General features: G+C 34.2%; 1 protein-coding gene across 2 annotated transcripts in view; it reads right to left on the reverse strand.

Moving 5' to 3' along the window:
• Positions 1–24458, reverse strand: part of LOC111515952 (juvenile hormone esterase) — a 92210-nt gene extending 67752 nt beyond the window's left edge. Inside the window, exons 1-2 of one of the 2 annotated variants that reach the window (XM_074175334.1) lie at positions 24312–24458; positions 22319–22376 (exon numbers count right to left, since the gene is read on the reverse strand). In XM_074175334.1, the coding sequence (XP_074031435.1) occupies positions 22319–22376; positions 24312–24319 (66 nt within the window). In that variant the 5' untranslated portion in view covers positions 24320–24458. The remainder of the gene's footprint in view (positions 1–22318; positions 22377–24311) is intronic. The other variant, XM_074175333.1, reaches the window with a different exon arrangement.
• Between the last annotated feature and the right edge of the window lie 331 nt (positions 24459–24789).

Here is a 24789-nt window from a genome sequence, read left to right on the forward strand (position 1 = left end):
CATTTTTGTTGATGATCCCAGCCGCATGACTTATGTTTATTTTTCAAAAGGTAAAAATGATATTTTAAAATATTATCAAGAATATAAAGCACGAATCATTGAGAATTCAACGTCAAATAAAAAAAATATTGAGAACTGATAAAGGCAAAGGCTGTAACAGAGATGTTGATAGTTATTTGAAGCAAATGGGTATGATTCATCAAAAAACAAATCCCTACACTCCTGAGCAAATTGGGCCTTGAGAGCGCATGAATAGGACCCTGATAAAGAAAGCAAGAAGGCTCTTATTCGATGCAAAACTAGGTAAGTGCAACACTGCAGTTTATTTACAAAATAGAATTGTAAAAAGTGGATTGAACAACTGTACACCGTTTGAGTTATGGACAGGAGGCAAACCTCAGTCATTTAGGAATTTTGGTAGTACTGTAATGAGAAAAGATGTAAATGGGACAAGAAATCAGAACAATGAATACTGATTGGTTACCCTGAGGATATCAAAGAATATAGGTTATACAATCCTTCAACAAACCAGTCGAGATGTTGTCATTATAAATGAAAAATCATATCATCAGGAAAATCTGAAATGGAAGTGATAAATGACAAAGCAGCAGATAATAGTCCACATGCATCTTCAGTGGGAGAACTCTCAGACCACGACAGAGGGGATTCATTCATTTCGACGATTGACATGAATGAAACCTACACACCAGATGACGAGTCCATGACATGAGAAAGAAAAGCAATCTGTATTTTTAAAAATATGTTTTCCGTTAACCAGCTGTCGCACCCCTACGAACGACAACCCTCAGAAGTCGAAACTTGTGCGAGCTAAGGATTAACGAGGTCTTTCCTTTTAACGTGTGATTTCTAACACAGGTTGGACGATATCAAGTGAAGATCGATCGTTCAGACTAGGGCTTGAACCATCGATCAACACGGCGGCCGATTCGAGTGGGTGAACAAAGCACCCACGCCGAACCGCTTGGCTACCGACCGACCAACGCCATATTAAAAACATTACCACAACGGCAGAGACAAAAACCAGAAAGGTATGGATTTATGTGCACAAAAAAGTGTAATGAATACTTTAGTGCTGAACTGACTGTAGCTTCATTAGATAAGTAGACTGTAGTATAACATAGGATTGTATGATTTGAGGAAGTTCCCAATAGAATTTTGTTCAGGACACAAAAAAAAGCGAGAGAACTTACGTGGCTTACGTGGCACAATTAGTTGTGATTTGAGAACTTGAGCAGATTCGAGAGTCACACAACTTGTTACAATGTCGTCAACATATGAACAAGTTCTCAAAGCTTCAACTGCCATAGGAAAATTAGAGCCTTCAATTTCTGTGAGCTTCAATAACGTTCGAATTGCGAGTAATGGTGCTGAAGAAACACCATAAGTCACAGTATTCAGTTCATATTCCTGAATAGGTTCATCACAAGAGAAACGCCAAAGAATTCGTTGATAATGCCTGTGATCATCAGCGACTAAAATTTGCCGATACATTTGGCAAATATCAGCCATCAACGCTACCGCGTTTACACGAAACTTTAACAAGATAGTAACAAGGTCATTCTAAAGTTTAGGACCGGTCAGTAACATATCATTCAGAGAGATTTTCCTTCAGAGGTTTTTCCGTAGCGACAAATACAACACGGAGTTTAGTACTAACAGTTTCCGGTCGAATAATACAATGATGTGGGATATAATACGATCCAGATTCGATTGCTGGTTGTTTAATCACAATATTGTTCATATAAAGATGAATTGAGACGTAATCGACGTTCAAGAGAGATGAATCTCCTCAGAGATACGTCGCGAGAGTTGAGAAATGAGGGTTCCGAAGAACGAAAAGGTAGAGAAACGATGAATCGCCATGCAGCATTTCTAGAGACAAAAGCGCTGAAGAGAATTTCAGCAAGTTCATCCTCCGGGTTGTCCTAACATATTCTAGGCCAGGGTTTCTCAACAGGTGGTACGCGTACCAGTGGTACGCGTACCACTGGTACGCGGGGACATTTCGGGTGGTACGCAGTCATATATTAATAATCACAATAAAAACTGTTGACTGTTGAATGTGAATAACATTAAATTTACAGTTACGATGCAATATTTCTGCGTTAAGAATACAATTCCTCCACCTGTGTTTTACATAGAATAGTGGCAGTTTGACGCTGACCTTGGCGCTACACAAACAACCCGAGTGACTCAATTCCTTCTCCCACTGCTCACCCTCCGCCACTGATCACGATCACGACCATCCCACCATTCCCACCCCGTCAGTTTTGTTTTGACGGTGGCATGAGCTGGTGTCACGTTCTCTTGTGTTACTTTCTCACCCAGTAGTTTCATTCTGATGCCAATGTTAGCTGTTTTTCGATTGTGTTCCATGAAGTGAAGTTTAGTTTTAGTAGTAATTCAGCATTAGTTTTTAATGGACATAATGAAGCGATATTTGACTAACCCCTCTACCTCAAAGGACAGTCAAAAGAAGATTAAACCTCAGCCAAATCGTAAGTACGATGCAGCGTATTTACAGTTAGGTTTTATAGTAAAACCTGGCACAGAAAATAACGATAATCCTATTCCACAATGTGTTGTATGTTCAGAAACACTTTCAAATCACAGCATGAAGCCTTCCTTACTAAAGCGGCACCAGACTAGTAAGCATCCCGATTTGGTTGACAAACCTATTGACTTTTTTCAAAGAAAATCTGAATTGTCTAACAGAGAAAATCGTTGCATGGCAAAATTTGTAAATACAGACAAAAAACTGGTCAAAGCATCGTACCTTGCCAGTTATAGAATAGCTAAAGAAGGGAAGCCTCATACAATTGGCGAAACACTTTTACTTCCGGTCGCTAAGGATATGGTCGAGGCAGTATTAGGCGAAAAGGCAGCAAAGGAAATCGAGAAAATTCCGCTGTCCAATGACACAGTAAAGAGGCGAATTGTTGAGATGTCTTCGAGTATTCAAGAACAGCATTTACTTCAACTGCGCGAATGTAATTATTTTGCACTGCAAGTAGACGAAAGCACAGACATAAAAAATATGGCGCAGCTTCTCGTATTCATACGTTTTGATTATCAAAGTGAAGTAAAGGAAGAATTTTTATTTTGCAAACCTCTTGAAACAAACACTAAAGCTGAGGACATATTTAATGTCATAAATAATTACATTATGAAAGCAGGAATATCGTGGTTTAAATGTGTTGGTTTGTGCACGGACGGAGCAAAAGCTATGTCGGGTCATTTGAGTGGATTAGGAGCAAGAATAAAAAAAGTTGCTCCAGAATGCCAAAGTACTCACTGCGTTATTCACCGAGAAGCTTTGGCTTCCATGGGTATGCCTGCCAACCTTAAGTCTGTTTTAACGGATAGCGTGAAGGTCATTAATTATATTAAGGACAGGGCTCTTAATTCACGGCTTTTCTCTTTAATGTGTGAAGATATGGGTGCAAAATATCAAACTCTCCTCCTACATACCGAGATTAGGTGGTTGTCACGAGGCAAGATCCTAACTCGTCTATTTGAACTAAGGTCAGAAGTCTTTAGGTTTTTAAGTGAACAAAATCATGACATGAAACACTTGTTCAATGATGGAGAATGGCTGTCACGATTGGCGTATTTGGCTAATATTTTTGATAGGCTTGATATCTTGAACATGGGACTTCAAGGGCCGAGTACAACAGTGTTCACTACCAACGATAAAATATCATCCTTCAAGAAAAAGTTGGTTCTGTTTCGCTCTCAAGCACAGAACAAGGATTTCTCTGCATTCCCTATTCTTGCTGAATTTTTGGAAGAAAATGATATTTCTCTGAAGCCAGAAGTGACTGGTGATATCACTAGTCATATGGAAGCCCTTCAAACGAGTTTTGATAAATATTTTAATCAAGATTTTTCTAAATATGAGTGGATTAGAAATCCATTTTCAGAGAAATTTCCTAGTCACTCAAAAGAGTGTTTCATCGACCTTACAAGTGACAGCTCAATGAAAGATGCGTTTAAAGAAAAATCTTTAATAGACTTTTGGATGGGGACAAAAACTGAATATCCGTCAGTGTTCAATAATCTTTTTACTTCCATTTGTAACCTCGTACTTATGTGAATCAGGTTTTTCAGAACTGCTATACATCAAAAATAAATACAGAAACCGCATTGGTGTTGAAGAGGACTTACGAATCAAGTTGAGTTCAAATGACCCAGATATAGAAAATTTGGTCAAGGACAAACAACAACAGGTAGCTCATTAGGATCTGTTTAAATTTAAATGACTGTGTTCAATGAACTAATTTAAGATTGTTTTCAATATACGAAACATTTCATTTTGTATCTAAGTAAATTCTATGTACATACATACAGTTGTAAAATGCATTTTTATTTTCCTAAACATGACCAAATGTAAATTATATATAATTATTTATAAAAATAAAAATATATATAAAAATAAGGTGGTACGTCAAAATATCTGAAAATTTCAAGTGGTACGTGGTTACTAAAAGGTTGAGAACCCCTGTTCTAGGCATCTCTTCAATTTCCCAGAAGCGCTTGAAGGCAGAGTCAAGAAGAAATTCACAAGAGCAATGCAATGAGCTGCGAGGAGATGAAGCGGTAGTACTTCGAACCGTACCCATTAAGACTCAACCGAACACAGTGTTAATAGCTAAAGGTTCGTTCGAGTTACAACCACTCTTTCTGCTTTCAAAGCAAGAGAGAAAATATCTGCACCAAGCAAAATTACAATTTCAGCAGGCAAGTTAAAATGAGAATCAGCAAGTTTTAAACCAGAGATATGAATATTACTGGAGTTTTTTCCCAACACCAAATCGTTATTTTTTCTCCTCGACACGTGTTTCGATCACCAAGTGATAATATTCAAAAGGAAGATAAAACTAAAAACAACTCAAAACTAAAGCTACTTATACTTATCAGGTACGTCATACAGGTAGTCAGTAATGTCAGTAATGCCACCCATACAAGTGTACCACCCTAAATTGATTTTACAATTGGCCTTTCTATTATTTTACAATATGTCCTTATGTATGTTCAAATGTTACAGCTATATATAGAACAATTTTCAGCTATATAAAACTAGTTTCACAATATTGCCTATCCAAATATATTTACAATGTGTCTTTTTGTAGTAATCAGTAAACCCAACAATATTATTTCAACAAGCTATATAGTATGCTATTTGGTATTGGTCCATTATCGTTATTCATAATATTATTATGTTTACTTATTTCTACACTTTCATAGGTATCTAGTTGCCTGTTGTTGTTAACTTGTCTAACTAATCTTAAAGAACTGAAGTCTATGGAATGGTTTTGTTGCAAAATATGATGGGCGACTGCTGATTTTTCAGGTCTTCCATATTTTAAGTGTGCTATGTGTTCCTTATATCTCACTTTAATAGATCTTTTTGTCTGTCCATAATATTTTGCCTCGCAGTCCTTACATTCAATTTCGTAAATTCCAGACTTTTCCGAATTCTCGACTTTGTCTTTTAGACTTCCCAAAAGGCTCTGCAGTATATGACTTGTTTTAAAAACCACCTTCATACCTAGTTCCTTGAAAATCTTTCCAAAGTTCTTCGTATATTGGTGGTATGGAATTGAGATGTATTTATCTTGGTTTTTGTCCTTTCTAAAAGTCGAGATTTCGTTCATTCTTAACCTAAACTTCTTTTTCCTAATTATGTGATCTACAATACCCCTCGGGAAACCGTTAGTGGCTGCTATTTTCTGTATTGTACGTTTTTCTTTTGTGAACCTATCATGTGTTAGAGGGAAAGTCAAAAAACGATGCACTAAAAAATTCAACCCAGCACGTTTGTGCTGTCCACAGTGATGTGAAGTGTCAGGAATATAACTGTACATGCTTGTTTCTTTTCTAAATATATCGTATTCTAACCCTCCATCTTTGCTCCTCATTACCAAAACGTCAAGAAATGGTAGTTGTCCCTTATTTTTTAATTCATACGTGAATTTTATTGATGGACATCTATTATTTAAAAAGGAAACAAAGTCCTCGATATTTGATTTTTTGGTATCGAATACCGCGAAAATATCATCCACATACCTTAGCCAAATCCTAGGAAAATACTTTAACTTTTCTTTAGTTTCCATTTCGAATCTGCTCATGAACAGGGTTAGCTGTTTATATACCTAAAGTTTTTTGGTCCGATGTGGATTTTGTTTGTTAAATCTTGATTATCTTAATTGAGTTTTCGTTAATTAACTAGTGGAACCACTACCTGCAAATTAATTTGTCAACAATAGATCGAAAATTAATTGGTTTGGGCCACAATCAAAAAAATCTTGCGGAAATGTAATCAGTCACCGATTTTGAATGCTCTAGTGCTTGACAATATAAGGCGAGTGGTGAATGAAGTAGGTAATAGTGATGTGTGGAAAAACTGTGTGGCCCACGTTATAAAAGAAGAGAACAAATATTATGTGCAAAGTTCTATAAATCTGATCATTATTCAACCAACATGATTCCACCTCATCCGAATATAGCGAAGAAGAATTTTGATTTTTATAGCAATTTTGTTGGCCTCTATTATTTTGTAAATATATGTTTGACAAGAATTCGGTGTGATTATTTGTGTTTTCATTGTATTTTAGAGTTTTCGACTCGGAAATCAACTACCTTGAATTTCAAAGTTAATTACCCATGGTGGAAAAATTCAGTTGAGATAACTTTTTCATGGGGTGATCAATTGCTATGATTGTAAGAATAAGTAACTGAAAGACTAACACTGAAAAATAATATGCTGACGCCTATGTCCAGGCGGGAATTCCTTATCTGTGCTTTTCCAATTGGTATTGGAAATAGTATACCAGAAGTGCATGATATATAGTAGACTTGAAAAAAATTAAATTTGATGTATTTTCAATATCTGGTGTTTTCATATTTTGAAAAGAGATCAATTGTCAATCATGGCTGCCATGCCAAAATTTAATCACTCCTAAAAATATAACCCCTTCAATTCAAATAAGATTCCTTTTGGCTGGGATTAAATCAAATAGGTGAATGAATGTCATTACGATGTCATCGATGACATAAGCAGATCAAGCTTATTCCGTGATATTGAAATTCGTAAGTCATGAATTAATTGTGTGTATTTTCTATAATGTTATCCAATTTGGTACTGAAGAGCCTTAGGGCAAGTGTCTTACGGCGAAACATCGATGTATACCAGTGAGGATGACAGTGTTCCATGTAAGTGCAATTTGTTACCATTCATTCAAAGTAGAACTCATGTGAATGATATCTGATTTCATTCAACAACGAATGTTTGAAATACACACTGAGTAGAGAAAAGTATCTTCTGTATAACTCAGTGTTCATATAGAAGTATTTGTTTCGAAATATTTTTTTTTCTTTCGTGTAATTCAATGTTTATATGAAAGTAGCTGTTTCAGGAGGACTTTCTTTCAGTTTGTGTCTGAAAGTTACTTATTTGCATGATCTACACATCCATGTATAGAGTTATTTATTTTCAAATTAATTACTTCCTTCCTTTCTTTGGAAGATTCCCTCATCTTTTTTTGTATCAAGATGGAGTAGTAGAAAGCCAAAAACTTTTTTTCCCAAAATTTAATCACTCCTTGAAATATAACCCCTTCAATTCAAATAAGATTTCTCTTGGCTGGGATTAAATCAAATAGGTGAATGAATGGTATTACGATGTAATCGATGACATAAGCAGATCAAGCTTATTCCGTGACATTGAAAATCCTAATTCATGAATGAATTGTATGTGTTTTCTATAATGCTATCCAATTTGGTACTGAAGAGCCTTAAAGCAAGTGTCTTACGGCGAAACATCAATGTATACCAGTGAGGATGACAGTGTTCCATGTAAGTGCAATTTGTAACCATTCATTTAAAGTAGGACTCATGTGAATGATATCCGATTTCATTCCACAACGAATGTTCGAAATACAAACTGAGTAGAGGAAAGTATCTTCTGTATAATTCAGTGTTCATATAGAAGTATTTGTTCCGAGAGAATTTTTTTTCATTCGTGTAATTCAATGTTTATATGAAAGTAGCTGTTTCAGGAGGACTTTCTTTCAGTTTGTGTCTGAAAGTTACTTTTTTGCATGATCTACACATCCATGTATAGAGTTACTTATTTTCAAATTGATTACTTCCTTCCTTTCTTTGAAAGATTCCCTCATCTTTTTTTTTATATTAAGATAGAGTAGTAGAAAGCCAAATGTCTTTCCCAAAATTCGATTACTCCTAAAAATATAACCCCTTCAATTCAAATAGGATTCCTTTTGGCTGGGATTAAATCAAATAGGTGAATGAATGGCATTACGATGTCATCGATGACATAAGCAGATCAAGCTTATTCCGTGACATTAAAAATCGTAATTCATGAATGAATTGTATGTGTTTTCTATAATGTTATCCAATTTGGTACTGAAGAACTTTAGGGCAAGTGTCTTACGGCGAAACATCGATGTATACCAGTGAGGATGACAGTGTTCCATGTAAGTGCAATTTGTTACCATTCATTTAAAGTAGAATGCATGTGAATGATATCTGATTTCATTCCACAACGAATGTTTAAAATACAAACTGAGTAGAGAAAAGTATCTTCTGTATAATTCAGTGTTCATATAGAAGTATTTGTTTCGAAAGAATTATTTTCTTTCGTGTAATTCAATGTTTATATGAAAGTAGCTGTTTCAGGAGGACTTTTTTTCAGTTTGTATCTGAAAGTTACTTCTTTGCATGATCTACACATCCATGTATAGAGTTACTTATTTTCAAATCGATTACTTCCTTCCTTTCTTTAGAAGATTCCCTCATCTTTTTTTGTATCAAGATGGAGTAGTAGAAAGCCAAAAACGTTCTTTCCCAAAATTTAATCACTCCTAAAAATATAACCCCTTCAATTCAAATCAGTTTGGTGTTAGGGTAATTGATCTCTAGAAAAAGTTTTCAAAAATCGGTTTGCAAAACCACTCACCACCTCACCTAACCCCACGAGCACACGGCATTGATAAAGAAATATTGTGAAACGGACAAAAAATTTGTATTCAGCCAGTCCAGCTAGCCGAGCCTTTATTCCTCAACTACATTTGATAGCACGTTTACTAACTATCTGGGCGATTAGGGGCCACAGGCAAGAAATGTTTATGACTGTACTCTTATTTTTATTTCCGTTCCAATTGGGAATGGATAGACTATATATTTAACGATTTACGACCCAATAAAAAAAAGTTTTCAGCAAACCCAGACAAAAAAGGTTCGAGAAACAAATCGTCGATATGGAATGAATTCTTTGTTATTGGAAATGAACTAATTACGAATATTACAAAACCCGGGAACGCTGTTCAATAACTAAGTTTAGGTATATGATATGACCATAAATAAGAGGCAAAAAGTAAGATTTGAGATACGAGAAGCAATAACGCAATAACAATATTACGTATTATTTTATAGAAAATATAGGTCGCGAGGGTTGTCACATTTCAGTACGAAATAACCATAAAAATAAAACGAGATGAACTGTGTATTTGTTTATAGTATATTCAAAATATATTTCAGAATTCCTTGAGTACTTCTTCAAATCACAAAAGAATATCCGTGGTCGATGGACCAAAAACATGTAGCTTCATTAGATAAGTGGACTGTATCATAACGTAGAATTGTATGATTTGAGGAAGTTCCCAATAGAATTTTGTTCAGGACACAAAAAAGAGCGAAAGAGATTACGTGGCTGTGGTTCTCACCTGAGTGTCTGTCGGCTCTAGTAGCGGCTTGTAGAGAGGCTTCTGGTTCCAGGAGGATGATCGTAAGAACCCGTTGGATCACACAACACTAGCTGGTCAACAACTTTCTTAATTCATTGAGTAAGTTGCCGAATAACCTGAAATGCTTTCTGTAGCGAGTCTATACAGGGTGTCCCTGGACTTCCTCTTTTCCTCTCGGGAATGTATAGATGGGGTCAAAATATCACCAGTACTTCATATAACTTTTTTTCCTAAAAGTCTTCGTAACCAAGTTACGGGCCCTCAAAGTTACAAAATGAAAAATGTTTTTCTTTGATAACTTTTCAAGTGAATATTCAAAATCATCCAAATTTTGGTAATTGACTAAACAAATGAATTCCGTCGATGAGCTTTCATGCAGGAGTCAGTTGTTTTGCTACAAAGTCCCGATGGTTGAAATGACAGATATTTTTCAATATTTTTCAACAAAATAAGGTTACTTGGACAATTTTATGAATAAAAGTACTCGTGTGGAAAGTCGATCGGAGCAACGAGTCTTGATAAAAATGTAGTTTCACTCGACGACATCAAACCCGCTCGTCCACCATTATTTGAAATGAATAATTATCAAAGCAGAAATAATAATGATAACGTTAATTCAACAACATTTATAACAGGAATAATACAAAATATGCTAAAATGAAGTCGTAAACAAAAAGTACAGTACCTATATGGAAGTTTAAGTCACAATTGTGATAGCAGATATTTTTTCAAAAGAAATATCAAGTTCTGTAGATTCGTGGTGTTTTTAAACTACCAAGCTACTCTACTATGAAATATCGAACTCATTCCATATTTTGTATGTACATAATACGTGTGGAATAATCACGTTTCGTGTTGATCAGTTATCTGAATCTCATGAAACTCAACATTCGAATGTTTCAAATTCTTCTTCACAGCTAAACTGTTGGGGAGTTTCACTGATAATTATAATTTTATGGGAGAAATTCTTTAACACGAATCTAAATTTAGCTGAAAAAACGCACATCGGAAAAAATATTTACTATACTAATAAAAAGCAAACGAATGAACTACAAAACCGGCTGCACATGATCAGGTGAAAAATATCCAGGGAATAATTATGTTCCATTTCTTTCACAGATGTTGACGAAAAAACCTTTTAGAAAGTTTTGATAAAAAATGAGAAACTGGAATGCGATTTTGTTTTGTTGAGTGGTGCGTTGTCATATGACTATCATTGTATTGTCAATATTCTATAGGATATTTTGAATTTTTTTGATATGGCCGAACATTTTACATTCAATGAATATGCAGATATGCATGTATTTTATGGACGAGCATTTTGTAATGCTGCAGAAGCTCGTCGTCTGTATTCCGAGCATTTTCCCAATCGAACGGTACCGTCAAGAGAAACATTCGAGCGTGTCGATCGCAGCTTGAGGGAGACAGGTATGTAATAATTGATAATTAATTTGAGCACGTTGTTTTATTTCGATATTATTGTAGGTACAGTTTTGCCAAAACTAGGTGGTGAGGGCGCTCCTAGGACTGTACGTATTGGAGGAGAATATTTTGGAAGCCGTCGCTGATGATCCTTCAATGAGCATCAGAAATCTATTAGAACAGTTCCATACATCCAAGTCCACTATTCATAGAATAATTAGGGAACAACTGCTCCGCCCATTTCACATCAAGAAGGTACATGCCATGACACCTCAAGATTTTCCAGCACGACTGGAATATGCCAATTGGTTCATGGATAGGCAAAGAGAGGATATGACTTTTATTAATCGAGTTTTATTTACTGATGAAGCAGGTTTCAGTAGAGATGGAGTTATCAACTCTCATAATCTCCATATATGGGCCGAAGAAAATCCCCATGGGATATTGCAAACCAAACACCAACGGAAATTCAACGTGAATGTTTGGGCTGGTATCATAGGAAACCGTCTTATAGGACCATTCGTTCTACAGGACCGATTGAATGGAGAACGTTTTTTGGAGTTCTTTCAGAACGATTTGAATGGACTTTTGGAACATGTTCCATTGCAAACCCGAAGAGATATGTGGTTTATGCATGATGGCGCTCCTCCTCATTTCAGTTTGATTGTGCGTGACCATCTGAACCATATTTTCCACAATAGATGGATTGGTAGAGGTGGGCCATATTCATGGCCATCGCGGTCTCCGGATTTAAATCCATTGGATTTCTTTCTGTGGGGGCATATAAAAAGCCTTGTTTACGCTACACCTATTCACACAAGAGATGCATTGTTGAATAGAATAACATTACATTGTGAAGCCATACGAAACGACCCTGGAATGCTATTTCAAGTACAGAGAGGGTGTCTTCGCAGACTAAGAAAATGTATAGAGAGAGAAGGTGGTCATATCGAGCAGTTTCTGTAGCGGATTTTTCATTTCTGTTTGCTCTTGAGGCTCTTGAGTTTCGTTAGTTAAACGTGTTTGCATTATAAAAATTCGTTGTGAACATTTTACCTATCATTTCCATTTTCCTTAAAAACTAATATTTTCGAATAATGGTAGACATCTCAGGATAAATGTTGTTGAATTAACGTTATCATTATTATTTCTGCTTTGATAATTATTCATTTCAAATAATGGTGGACGAGCGGGTTTGATATCGTCGAGTGAAACTACATTTTTATCAAGACTCGTTGCTCCGATCGACTTTCCACACGAGTACTTTTATTTATAAAATTGTCCAAGTAACCTTAATTTGTTGAAAAATATTGAAAAATATCTGTCATTTCAAAGTTTTGGGGTGTGGACCATCGGGGGTAGTCCGTTCCTGACTTTGTAGCAAAACAACTGACTCCTGCATGAAAGCTCATCGAAGGAATTCATTTGTTTAGTCAATTACCAAAATTTGGATGATTTTGAATATTCACTTGAAAAGTTATCAAAGAAAAACATTTTTCATTTTGTAACTTCGAGGGCCCGTAACTTGGTTACGAAGACTTTTAGGAAAAAAAGTTATATGAAGTACTGGTGATATTTTGACCCCATCTATACATTCCCGAGAGGAAAAGAGGAAGTCCAGGGACACCCTGTATATCGAATCCCTGTTGTTCTGCTGCTGTTCTAGCGACCGAAGAAATATATTGATACGAGAAGCGCTCCATATATTTAATCTGAATAGGAAACACAGCCGAATTTCGCCATTAATACAAATTTTGCAAATTGAGTGAGAATCATCAATAGACAAATACACAAAGAGAAAAAATAAAAAATTAAATTAAAGAAAAGAAAGTGAAGCGGACACTGACAACAATGCGTGGGAAGTTGTTGATGTTCCTGCTAGTGGCAATATAGTTAAGTGCAAGTGGGTTCTCAAAAAAAGTGTGATAGTGAAAAACCTGTCTGTTAGCGAGCCAGGCTTGTGGCTAAAGGGTGTAGTCAAAAACATGGTGTAGACTATGGGGAAACGTTCTCTCCAGTAGTGCGGTTTACAACACTCAGGTTATTATTCGCATTAACGGTGCAGTTGAACCTAGAAGTAACTCATCTTGATGTGAAAACTGCTTTTATGAACGGAGATCTGTCTGGGGCAATATATAAGCAAAAACCTTCAGGTTTTGTCTGTACAAATAATAAAGTTTTGAAATTGAATAAAGCTATATATGCTCGTAAGCAGGAATCTCGTGCTTGGCATACGAAAGTGGATGGTTGCATGCTAGCTAATGGTTATATTTAATCTGAAATAGAGCCATGTTTATATATAAAATGTGCTGGAAACACTAAAACCATCGTGACATTATATGTTGATGATTTCTTCGTATTCTCAAATGACAGAAATGAAACTAACAATCTTAAAAGAATGCCTGATAAGAATTTTGTGTTAAAAGACTTAGGAATTGTAAAGGAATGTCGTGACATGTCAGTTGTTTTTGATAAACAAAATCATACTGTAACTTTGAATCAACCCACACAGCACTAGATATTTATGGAATATTCCCTGTATATCATAAAACGAACGTATATATTCCAAATATTCATAGAATATTCTTGGAATATATACATGCCTTTAGAATATTCATAGAATATGCTTGAATGAATATGGCAGGATTATTCCCGAAAGAATGTGCATAGAATGTCTATAAATGGATTATTCTCCCTTGAATATTCTAAGAATATTGTCGATCGAATATATCATATGGTATATTCTTAGAATATATCCCCACGGTATATTTTGGAATATTCTATACAATGGAATTTTGAATTATCTTATAATAACGTATTCAAATAATTCAATATTATTAAAAACAAAAATATTTGAAGATCTTAATCGAATGCATAACCTAATGTATATAACCCTGATAGTGTTAACCAGTTTTTGAACTCAACGCGAAGATTCTGGATGAATTGCTCCAACAGCAACTGTTGGAAACGACAAAAAAATTTGAATGGGCCAATAAATGAACCAATTGCATCAATAAATTGGTTAATTCTCATCCTATCTGTTTTTTTTGTATTTGAAATTATTCAATTACAAAGCGAAAAATCCTGGAATAAGAAAAATGGGTAAGTGAAGAATTGGAGTAAACGTTTCTCATTGGTCAATTGAAGTGTAGCGCGCGACAGTCGAATAAGCTCTGTGAAAGCGGCTGTCCCTTAATGCATGGTACATTTGCGTTAAATCCGACATTTGATTCAACATGGCGGTTGACGTGGCAGGTTCGCGTGTGTAATGCCTGGTGTGTTGGTGTTATTATCAAAGTATAATTCTGTCACATTCAGTGTACCATTTATAATTTGGGGTTGTCCAATTTGGAGTACAGCGAATAGTTTGATTTTGGATCTTCAAACAGGAGAGTTGCATATATTCAGTCTTCAAGAAAAGTAAATAAAATGCAATAGTATCGATAGTAAAGTCATGGTGATTAACCTACTATACCTCATTTTAGGTTCGAGAAGAGTTGGTGTGTGGGATTTGTTGGTTTGACTAAGTACATGTTTGAACTAGAGTGATTTCAGTGTGTATCTTCAATAGAGAAAAGTAAGTGAATGACACATTTTTTGTATCATTTGTTTTCATAATTTTTATCACTCGTTTTCAAGATAGTATCAATTTGCCCAAAAGCAAACAGAGTGGTACCTGGTACAGGCAGGTGCGCCAAGGAACTGAAAATGTAATGAGTACTTTTCAACAAGAAAAACATGCATTCAATGCAAGTTGCTCTCCAAGTCATAAAATGTTGTAAATGTTTATGGGTAACCTATGCGATATCTATTTGATTTTTATTCCAGTTTTATTGTGCCACTTTCAAATAGTGATAATGAACGTTAATATACATTTTGTTCCAGGTATTACTATTGAAACACTGGCTGATGCATGTTGGACAAATATAAGGAAAACTATTCTGGTGACCAAAGTTTGGATAACTTTAAGTAAGTGAAATTCATTGAAAAACCCATCATACCACTCATTTTAAATACTTCATTTGTGGGTTTATTTTTTTAAGTGAGAAACCTAACCTAACCTATTTCTTGATGTAATACACTTTTTCTTTTTCAATGAAATGATATATTTATTATTTTTTAATTAGTGCTGATGAATTAACAGAGTTGTTATTTTAGTATATTTTTTAGTGAACATTTGTTCGAGAGTAGGAACATCCTAATTTGAATACATCTCTAATATTTATAATATGACAGTATTCAGGAATACTTTATTCAGTGAATAAATTTTTGAATCAGATTTTTTATTTTCAATATTGGTTAAAACGTCAAATATTTCAGTGTATATTGTTTTTAAAATATATTTGTTTATGAATATTATGTGTTTTATTACTTGTGTGAATCTTGCATCAAAATGCAATATATACATGCCTAATAGTGGTTACCCGTCACATTCTTGGAATATTCCAAATATTCCTAGAATATTCATAAAATATATTTAAAGATATTCTATGGTGTTTCTCTATTGTATATTCCTACAATAAACTGAGAATATCCTGAATATTCTATGAATATTCCTCGGGTTCTATTCCTGGAATATTCTTAATAGAATATTCCTTAGATATTCTAAGAATATTATAAGATATTCCAAGAATATGCCCAAGGAATATTCTTAAAATATATCAAAGGTTCGCCAGGAGCACTTCCAGGGAATATTCTCCATAAGATATATATATATATATATATATCCATGGCATATTCATAGCATAATACAATATCCTTAAATGTATATTCATGAAATATACCTGGAATATCTATTGCTATGTGGGAAGAGAAATATATTAATACATTGTTATCTAAGTTCAACATGAATGATTGTAACACAGTGAATACTCCAATGGAGGTTAATTTGAAATGTAAGAAGAAAAATAATTGTAACTTATCGGGAGCTTGATGTATTTAGTTGTCCTTACACGACCCGATATAGCTTATGCAGTGTCGTATTTGAGTCAGTTTAATAATTTTGATACTGAACAACAATGGATTTATGCCAAAAGAATTTTAAGATAAAGGGACAAAAAATTTAGGTTTGAAATATAGTAAGGGTGGAAATATAAATATTGAAGGTTATGTTGATGCAGACTGGTGCAATAATGTTAATGATAGAAAATCCTTTTCAGGATTTTGTTATACTTTGTCTGGGTCTGTTATGTCTTGGAGTAGTACAGAATCTGAATATGTATCTATATCAGAAGCTTGCAAAGAGGCAGTTTATTTGAGAAGTTTACAGTTTGAAATAACTGAAAGAATGTATAAGATTACTTTGTATAATGATAGTATGATTGCAAAAAAATTATTGTTAAATCATATATTCCATAATAAAACCAAGCATATCGATGTCAAATATCACTATCTATGTATTTTCTATAATAAAAGCTTTGTTACAAAGATATAAGTTAAGTTGTTCTCTTGTTCTTGCACACAAACGTTGTTTTATTATAACATTGAACTAAAAATGGTTAACAAGAAATACAGAACTGAGTCAAATACATTGATTTCGAAAGCTCAATTTGAATATTACAAAAATCAAATTGAAAAATATAGCGGCAATACTGAGAAGCTATGGGAAATAGTTCTACAAGTACATAAGTGAAACTAAAAAAACAGCATCACAAATATTCTGTATACAACAACGCTGGTGAAAACTTGAGTAAAAAAATTATTTCGCGAATGAATTCAATAAAAGGTTTTCGAATATAGCAGGAAAGATTGGAAAAGATACTAATCCTGCTATGAGGCGACCTTTCGACCCCAATTACTTCATTTATTTCCCAGTGGTCTCGGCATTAACTGAATAATATTTTATATCTACAAAAAACATCCGCACAAGAGGCAATTTTATCTACATCAAAGATAACAAAGGAACTCAATATAGCAGAAGTGTTAGTACATTTTTATTGATTTATCAGAAACTAACTACTGTTACAGTCGCTGGAATACATCAGTTTACAATTATTTTCAGTTAACTCATCGAAAGAAGACATACGGTATGATTTGATGGTGTATTCAGAAGTATGTATAGATATTTTTTCATGAAGCTGACGGCTTTATAAAATGATCTAATCCGATTTCTGCCTGATAAAAAAATTTGGGGTGGAGCAATGAAATTCATGTACGTCCATTGGAAGTTAAACAGAAAAGGTTCTTAAAATTGATTCACTTAAAAAATCTAACGTTTTCTTCAGATTAACTGTATTCAGACACGAAAATCTGTGACATAAAAAAAGCTTATTTCACCCACCGGAAATTTAGGGACAGGAGAAACAGTGATACAAAGATAATTTTGTTTTATGGGCGCAGCAAGAGCCCCAGTTAGAATATTTGAAGATCCTAGGCGTACCAGTACGGAGAAACAGAGATGAATGAGAGTTAAACAATATTGCTTTTACATAACAGTCCATGTTAGTCAAATTTGTTGATCATAAAATTATTTGTTTTGAATTTTTCATTTATATAATGTTCACCAAAACATCTTTCACATGTATATGGCGCTAGTTCAACAATGTTGCACGCTACCGTTTGCTCCCTCTGAATTGTCTTGTTTTAGTGGTTTGAAGTGCTTGAAAATTTTTGGAATTTACACCAGTCATTGTCGACTAAAAAAGACTCTGAAATTGTGTAACGGTGAGTCTGAACATAGTTTTTTATAGCAGATAAGTCTATAATCAATAAAATATCCAGCAAGACATTAATTTGTTGTGCGCAAAAACTAGAGAAAAAAGCTAATCTTTATCTTCATTCACATCAATAAAGTACAGAGGAAAGAAATTTAAATATAAATATTCCATTATACCAGGGCTATTGATAATTCAAGAATGAATGAAGATCAAATTTCAAAATTATTGAAGTCGTTTGAACTCAGCAATAGAAAAGTTGTACAGGAAGAAAACGAAAGACAATCAAGAAACATAAAGGAATACATAAATGAAGAAATTTCTGCAATTTCTTTTAAATTTGAAGAGGAACTGGAAAAGAAAGGTTGAGAATTCGAAATAAAATACAACGATTTGAAATCTAAGGATGATAAATTGGAGAAAGAAGTGAGAAAAAATGATATAATAATCTTTGGACTAGAAAATTCAGCAGATAATCTACCAGCAATTGTCATTGACAAAATAACTAATTTGTTAGAAATACCACTCACTCTTAATTGAGATTGCGGATAGTTTCAACAAGCATTATAGCGAATTGGGAAAAAACTTAGCAAACGATATACCAGACTTACAAAATTATAGAGTTGAATCTGTCAATCTGGAACACACAATGTACCTATATCCTACGAATGAGCTCGAAATTATTGAAACAATACAAAAATTAAAACCAAGAAAGTCACCCGGATATGATAATATCCGATCAGAAACTTTGAAAGAAGTAGCGAATGAGATATGCTCTCCGCTAAAATTTTTGTGTAACAAATGTTTCGACTCTGGGTGTTTTCCAGATGTTTTGAAATGTGGATTGATAAAACATTTATGTAAAGATGGAGATAAATCAAAAATCAGTAATTATAGACCAATTTCTTTACTGTCTAATGTTTCTAAAATTTTAGAACGATTAATAAAAATTAGACTGACTAAGTTTTTGAAGGAATTTAACTTATTGTCGAAATTTCAGTACGGTTTTAGAGAAGACAGATCAACCGAGGATGCCATTTATAAACTAACTACAGTTGTGTATAATGCTCTAGATAAAAAAATACCTATACTTGGAATATTCATAGACCTCTCTAGGGCTTTTGACACTGTATGTCACAAAAACCTTTTACGAAAGCTGAATGACTATGGTATCCGTGGGAATACATACGATCTTTTGTCCAGTTATTTAAGAGATCGTGAACAGAGTGTTGAATGATGGTGTTCTGAGTATTCCCAGAACTGTAACCTATGGTGTTCCTCAAGGCACTGTACTGGGGCCACTTCTTTTCACTATCTATATGAATAGTCTGTTTTCTTTGAAAACCACAGGTCGAACTATCAGTTTCGCCGATGATACTGCCATTTTGTACACTTCTTCAACTTGGCAAAATATGAAGCAAACCGTTGAAGAGGATTTTCCAAAAATTTCGGAATGGTTCCAATTTAATAAATTGACTGTTAACTACAAGAAAACTTGGTACTTACCATTCACATCTTATATTAGCGGATTACCGAACCTAGGTCCTCTCAAAGTAGGTTTGAACAAATCCCACTTCATATGTCGATCTATCGTGATACCTTGGTATCACGATAGATCGACATATGAAGTGGGATTTACATATGAAACAACTTCTCAAAAAATTAAGAGGGTTTCTTCCGAAATTTAGATATCTTAAAGAATTTATGGACATCGGACAATTAAAAATGATTTATTTTTCACTAATACAGTCACAACTTACATACGGAATTCTAGGATGGGGGAGTGTTAGTGATTGTTTCGCAGAAAACGTAAATGTGGTTCAGAAATGGATTCTTAAACTAATATTTGGCAAGACACGTAATTATAGTAGTGATCTCTTATATAAAGAAGCTAAAATCATGGATATCAGACAACTTTTCTGTTTGAAAATATTATTATTCATTAAAAATAAAAAAATTTCATTACAAGTTTTTGAACATACTCATAATACACGAAGTAATTATTCTTTATTTTTACCCCGATATGACAAAACGATCGGACAACGAAGTGTCAATTATTTGGCACCCAGAATATACAAGCAAATACCTCATAAAATTCTGAATATTGAGAAATTTGGAAAATTCAAATTTTTTTTAACTGGGTGGATTCTCAAGACAGAACATAATATTTTCAGTAATATCATAAATTCCAAATGAGTATGAAAAATGAAAAAAGAGTACCTCCTGATTATGTCATTTACCGAAGTGTGAAATTTACCTAACATGTGACTTATCAAAAAACCCAAATATGACTTTACCCGGATGTGTCATTATATCACGTACAAGCAGTTTGAACTGCTTCTGTGATTTTTCTGTTTATTTGTTTTTTTTTTGCATGTGTTATATTGGTTTTGTAATATTTTATTTTATTATGCAAATAAACATTATTATTATTATTATATAATGCATAAATGTGTGTAAATTATTATTACTATATTGCTATAACATGGCAGGTTGGCTGTCCTTGTTCATCTTTCACTGCCTGAACCACTGTGCATGCTGTTTGCGGCGAGTGCCTTGGCTTGGGATGTAAGGGTTGAGCAAAAGGGCCATCGGATGCCTGCTTCCACGTAGGGCAGAGTGAACTCGAAAATTCTTTCTGACGCTGAGATGGATGTCGAGCTTACGACTCCAACTGATCTCCATGTGAACTTAGATCAGGAGCGAGTCTACAGAGGAGATGGATGTCGAGTTTACGACTCCAACTGATCTCCCTGTAAATTTAATTCAGGATCAAGTCTACAGAGGAGATGGATGTCGAGTTTACGACTCCAACGGACTTCCCTGTAAATTTAGTTCAGGAGCGAGTCTACAGAGGAGATGGATGTCGAGGTTACGACTCCAACTGACCTTCCTATAAATTTAGTTCAGGAGAGAGAGCTTCTCAACTCCCTAACTCCTGATCCAACAACTGAACATTGAAAAAAAGGTTTGGTAGTACAGCCAGGAAACGAATGAGTCGTCTCCTGAAGAGCGAGGTACCTTATTAAACCGCCTTGTACCAAATTCTTGAGCGGGGTTTCTCAGAATCTGTCTCAGATGGGGGAACAAACCCCCCATGAGCATGTTCGCAAACGTTTGCGCTCAAGTGATGATTCACCAAAACCAGAGGAATCTAAGGCAAAAACCCTCTATTGGAAAGGTTGTCGTGGGTATTAAGGTGTGAATCTTGCAACTTGACTATCCGACTACCTCAAGAAGCTGGATTTATTTGGCCGAGTGTGAATAGGTGTGAGCCACAATAAACCATTGCGGGTTGTGGTGAGGATCGAGTAGACCCACTAACTTTGGATCTAACCTATAACATATATCAAAGTGTGTTTCTGAAAAATGGATGTGAGTTTTACCTAACTGTAAGTGTTAAATATAAGGAATAAAAAGCAGAAATTCGATTCACTCGTTCAAAAAAATTTCGGAATTGTATATTATTCAAAAATGGGTCACGACTTAAAACGTGTGAATTATGCGCATCCACCACGAATGATGTTGTTGATGTTGTTGATGATGTTGTTGATGTTAAAATTAATGAATACAAATACTAGATGGATACAAAAACTGCTGCAACTGATATAGAGAAAAATGAAATACCCGTATTGAGGAATTGCAGAAGAAATTACATTTTTTGAAGACAAACGGTAAATTGACAATACTTAGAATATCCCCGAGATAATTCATGGAGTTAAATTTAGTTTCAAAAATTATGCTGTGACTATTAAGAAATCAAAAATTTTAACAAGGCTTTTCGCGATGATCTGTTGCGTAGCTACGGTTTGGTATCGACCGCCAAATGATAAATCACTTTTTGTCTCTTCAGCTTTCACTGCAAGGCGACTAGATGGGCTCTGCTTTCAACCAATAAATTTTCTTCCAACTCTAATCTAGATTATTCAACATATTGAGAGTTGTAAGTCAATAAACTTAGGAACTAGGATATTTCAGTCTTATACTTTTGACATTTGCATACATCACATAACGTTCAAAGTTTATCTGAAGGAAAATAATCATTTGTTGGTATTCGAAGATTCTCTAACCAGTTTCACCACGTATGAAATTTGAAACCCATAAATGAAGATCATGATGGGTAAACCTCTTTTGAAAAAAAGAAATATCGTGAATCAACATCCGGATTGGCAACCCAAAAATTTAAATTTCAAGGTACTCTGGGTTATAAATTTGACAAATCATTAGAAAGGTTTCTGACATTTCCTTGATCCAAGTGCAACGAATCATTAGAAATGTTTTTGACATTTTCGTGATCCAAGTGCAACAGGTAGGAATATATTTCACCTCAATGGATGATATCAGTTTTTTTATTACTAGTAAATTATATTTATTGTCAGATCATAATGGAGTATCTATTATTATACAGCAAATTTCAACTCATCAGGATATATGAAAAATATATGAGCAACTTACCTCAGCTAAAGTTAATCCTAAGCATACCAAGAAAAATATTGTCATTCGCAGATTCATCCTGAAAAATAACATATAATGTTGGGGTGTTCCAAAAAAAATCACAATCTAAAAGTATCATTCCTGAAAACAAACAATTGTTAATTCAGCAACAATGCAGTGAGTTGCAATGAAGAGTTTTCATTCTGAATATTTCTTATCTTGATAATTTTTCAAGTATTTCTTTTCTTATGTTAGAGTCAAATATTTCATAGTTTTCTCCATATGAAAGAAGAGAATAAACAAATCATAAAAATGGATATATCACTTACAAATTACACATAAATATATTTTTACTCCGACTATTGAAAAAACATCAATTATGTAACTGTTTTCTGTTGAGTTAGTAGCCAAAATAGCACATAACTCACACCTCTGAACCAACCTTACTACCTTGAGGCAAATCGCAAATGAGCAAACTCATAACTCTACAGTTATGTTTCAATTATTTCCATTCGCAAAGTAAACTAAGAATTTACTCACTCCAAAATTGTTCGCAAACGATTCGGAAAATGAAAACTGATATGCCCCTTCTGAAATTAGTACCTAATGTGGTGAAAATAACGACTGTTATTTAATCTGTCACCAAATAAATCAATAAAAAAATTTAAATCTTCATATCCAATTTTTATGAATTGGCGAAAAAACAAGAATGTAAATTTGATTTCGGAAAATTTATTTCCAGCATATTTTCCGAATTGCCTGAAAAATATCATCCTCGCTTTGGACACAATACCCAATGCATTTTTCTGTCTACCCAGCCTCTTTGCTGTCTGGATCGGATCCTTCTTGCAGTAATAAGAGGTAATACTTCGAAACCAGTCTGTAGGTAATCTACTCGATTCTGCTGCTGAATAAACGAGAAACTATCTGCGAGACAAACCTCTGTGGGGTATCTTGCATAAATGTCTGTCGGATATAATTCAATATTCAGCGTGGTGTTAACGGGGAAGTAGTTGTTGTAGCAAAACCTACTGTGTAGGTAGTTGGGAGAGATTAATGTTTCTGAATTTCATTTCGATGTACAATGTACATCAACCATGACAGTAATATAGAACGTTATTAAAATTACGTTTATTTTTGAAACGCAAATCTGATAGTCATAACCAAAAAAAAGACGTCACTCCCATCCTTGATGAACCTGACCAAATGGACCTTGCGACAAAGGTAAGAAATTGTTAATTTTTAAAAGTTCGCCACTAGATAATAAAATGAGAGTTTTTAGAAACTCAGACAAATTGATGTCACCAAAATTAGTGGGGTAGTCGACGTGAAGTCGGACTTGAATATGAAAATTAAAAAGTTTTGCGTTGAAATTTGATATGATCAACTTTGATTTCTGAGCAATTTTTTCGAGTAACATATTTGTTTCTCCAACGCGAAGCAAAATACACCAGAAATGTTATATAAGAATAATCAAAAACTCCTCTGCACCAACTGAGTGTTCTCCTAAAACATGAGACAGAATCAAATTCGATGAAACAAAAATTTTGTTTTTAGAAAGTAACATATCCAAAAGGCGTTTCCCCGAAATGGAAGAAATCAATGTTTTACCAAAAGGTATGAGGAAAAAGCAGTTTTTGAACATATAGGTACCATTCATAGTTATCTATTAGAGGAAAATCAATTTCGTTGATTCATGTTGAATGAAATGAAATCACATCGAGTGAAATCATGAATATTTTTCACTTTTCATCTCCTTCTTCTCATTATAAGTAGCTTAGAAAGTCTTATTGTTAAGACGAAAGCTTGACGTATTGTGAATATAAAGTTATTTTCTTCCTTCTACATGATAGCTCTAGTTGAAAATGCCATCTACTGTTGGGAAAAGTTTAATTAAACTATGGAAAAGGCGGAAATTTTTTATAGTTGATTTATCTATCACCTTCGCGCTGATTTAAATTCAAATTTCACTTATATACCTCAAACGAGATGGCTCACTCCTTCAAATACCTACTTATTCATGAACACAATATTCTTGATAATAATTCCTGGACTTCTATAAACAAATAGGTACTACTTTACCACATAAAGAGTTCACTCTAATTGAATCCAATTCACATACTATATTTGTAACATTCTCACATAAATACACACACGCTAATCATTTCAAACAGTCACTTGTATGTACCTATTCAGCGATAAACCAAGAACCAATATAACTGATAGTGTGTAATTATTATACCTATACGTCGAAAGGATAAAATAGAAATGTGTGATTTCACCTAAAATGAACTACAGGATTCTTCATCACTGATAAGAGCTAATAATGACGAATTCGAACTCAGCGTGTTCTCTTAAAAATTTGAAAACGTGAACGGTCAGTCTTGGTTTCACCCACAATTTAGTGCAACAATAGCATTGACCATCATCACTAATGATATTTTAAAGCCATGCGATGAAAAAAATATACTCGTCTCATTTTGCTTGATTAC

Source organism: Leptinotarsa decemlineata, unplaced genomic scaffold, assembly GCF_025532065.1.
Source record: "Leptinotarsa decemlineata unplaced genomic scaffold, Ldec_3_MD MMD2_tig00001019_RagTag_RagTag, whole genome shotgun sequence".
Lineage (NCBI taxonomy): Eukaryota > Metazoa > Arthropoda > Insecta > Coleoptera > Chrysomelidae > Leptinotarsa > Leptinotarsa decemlineata.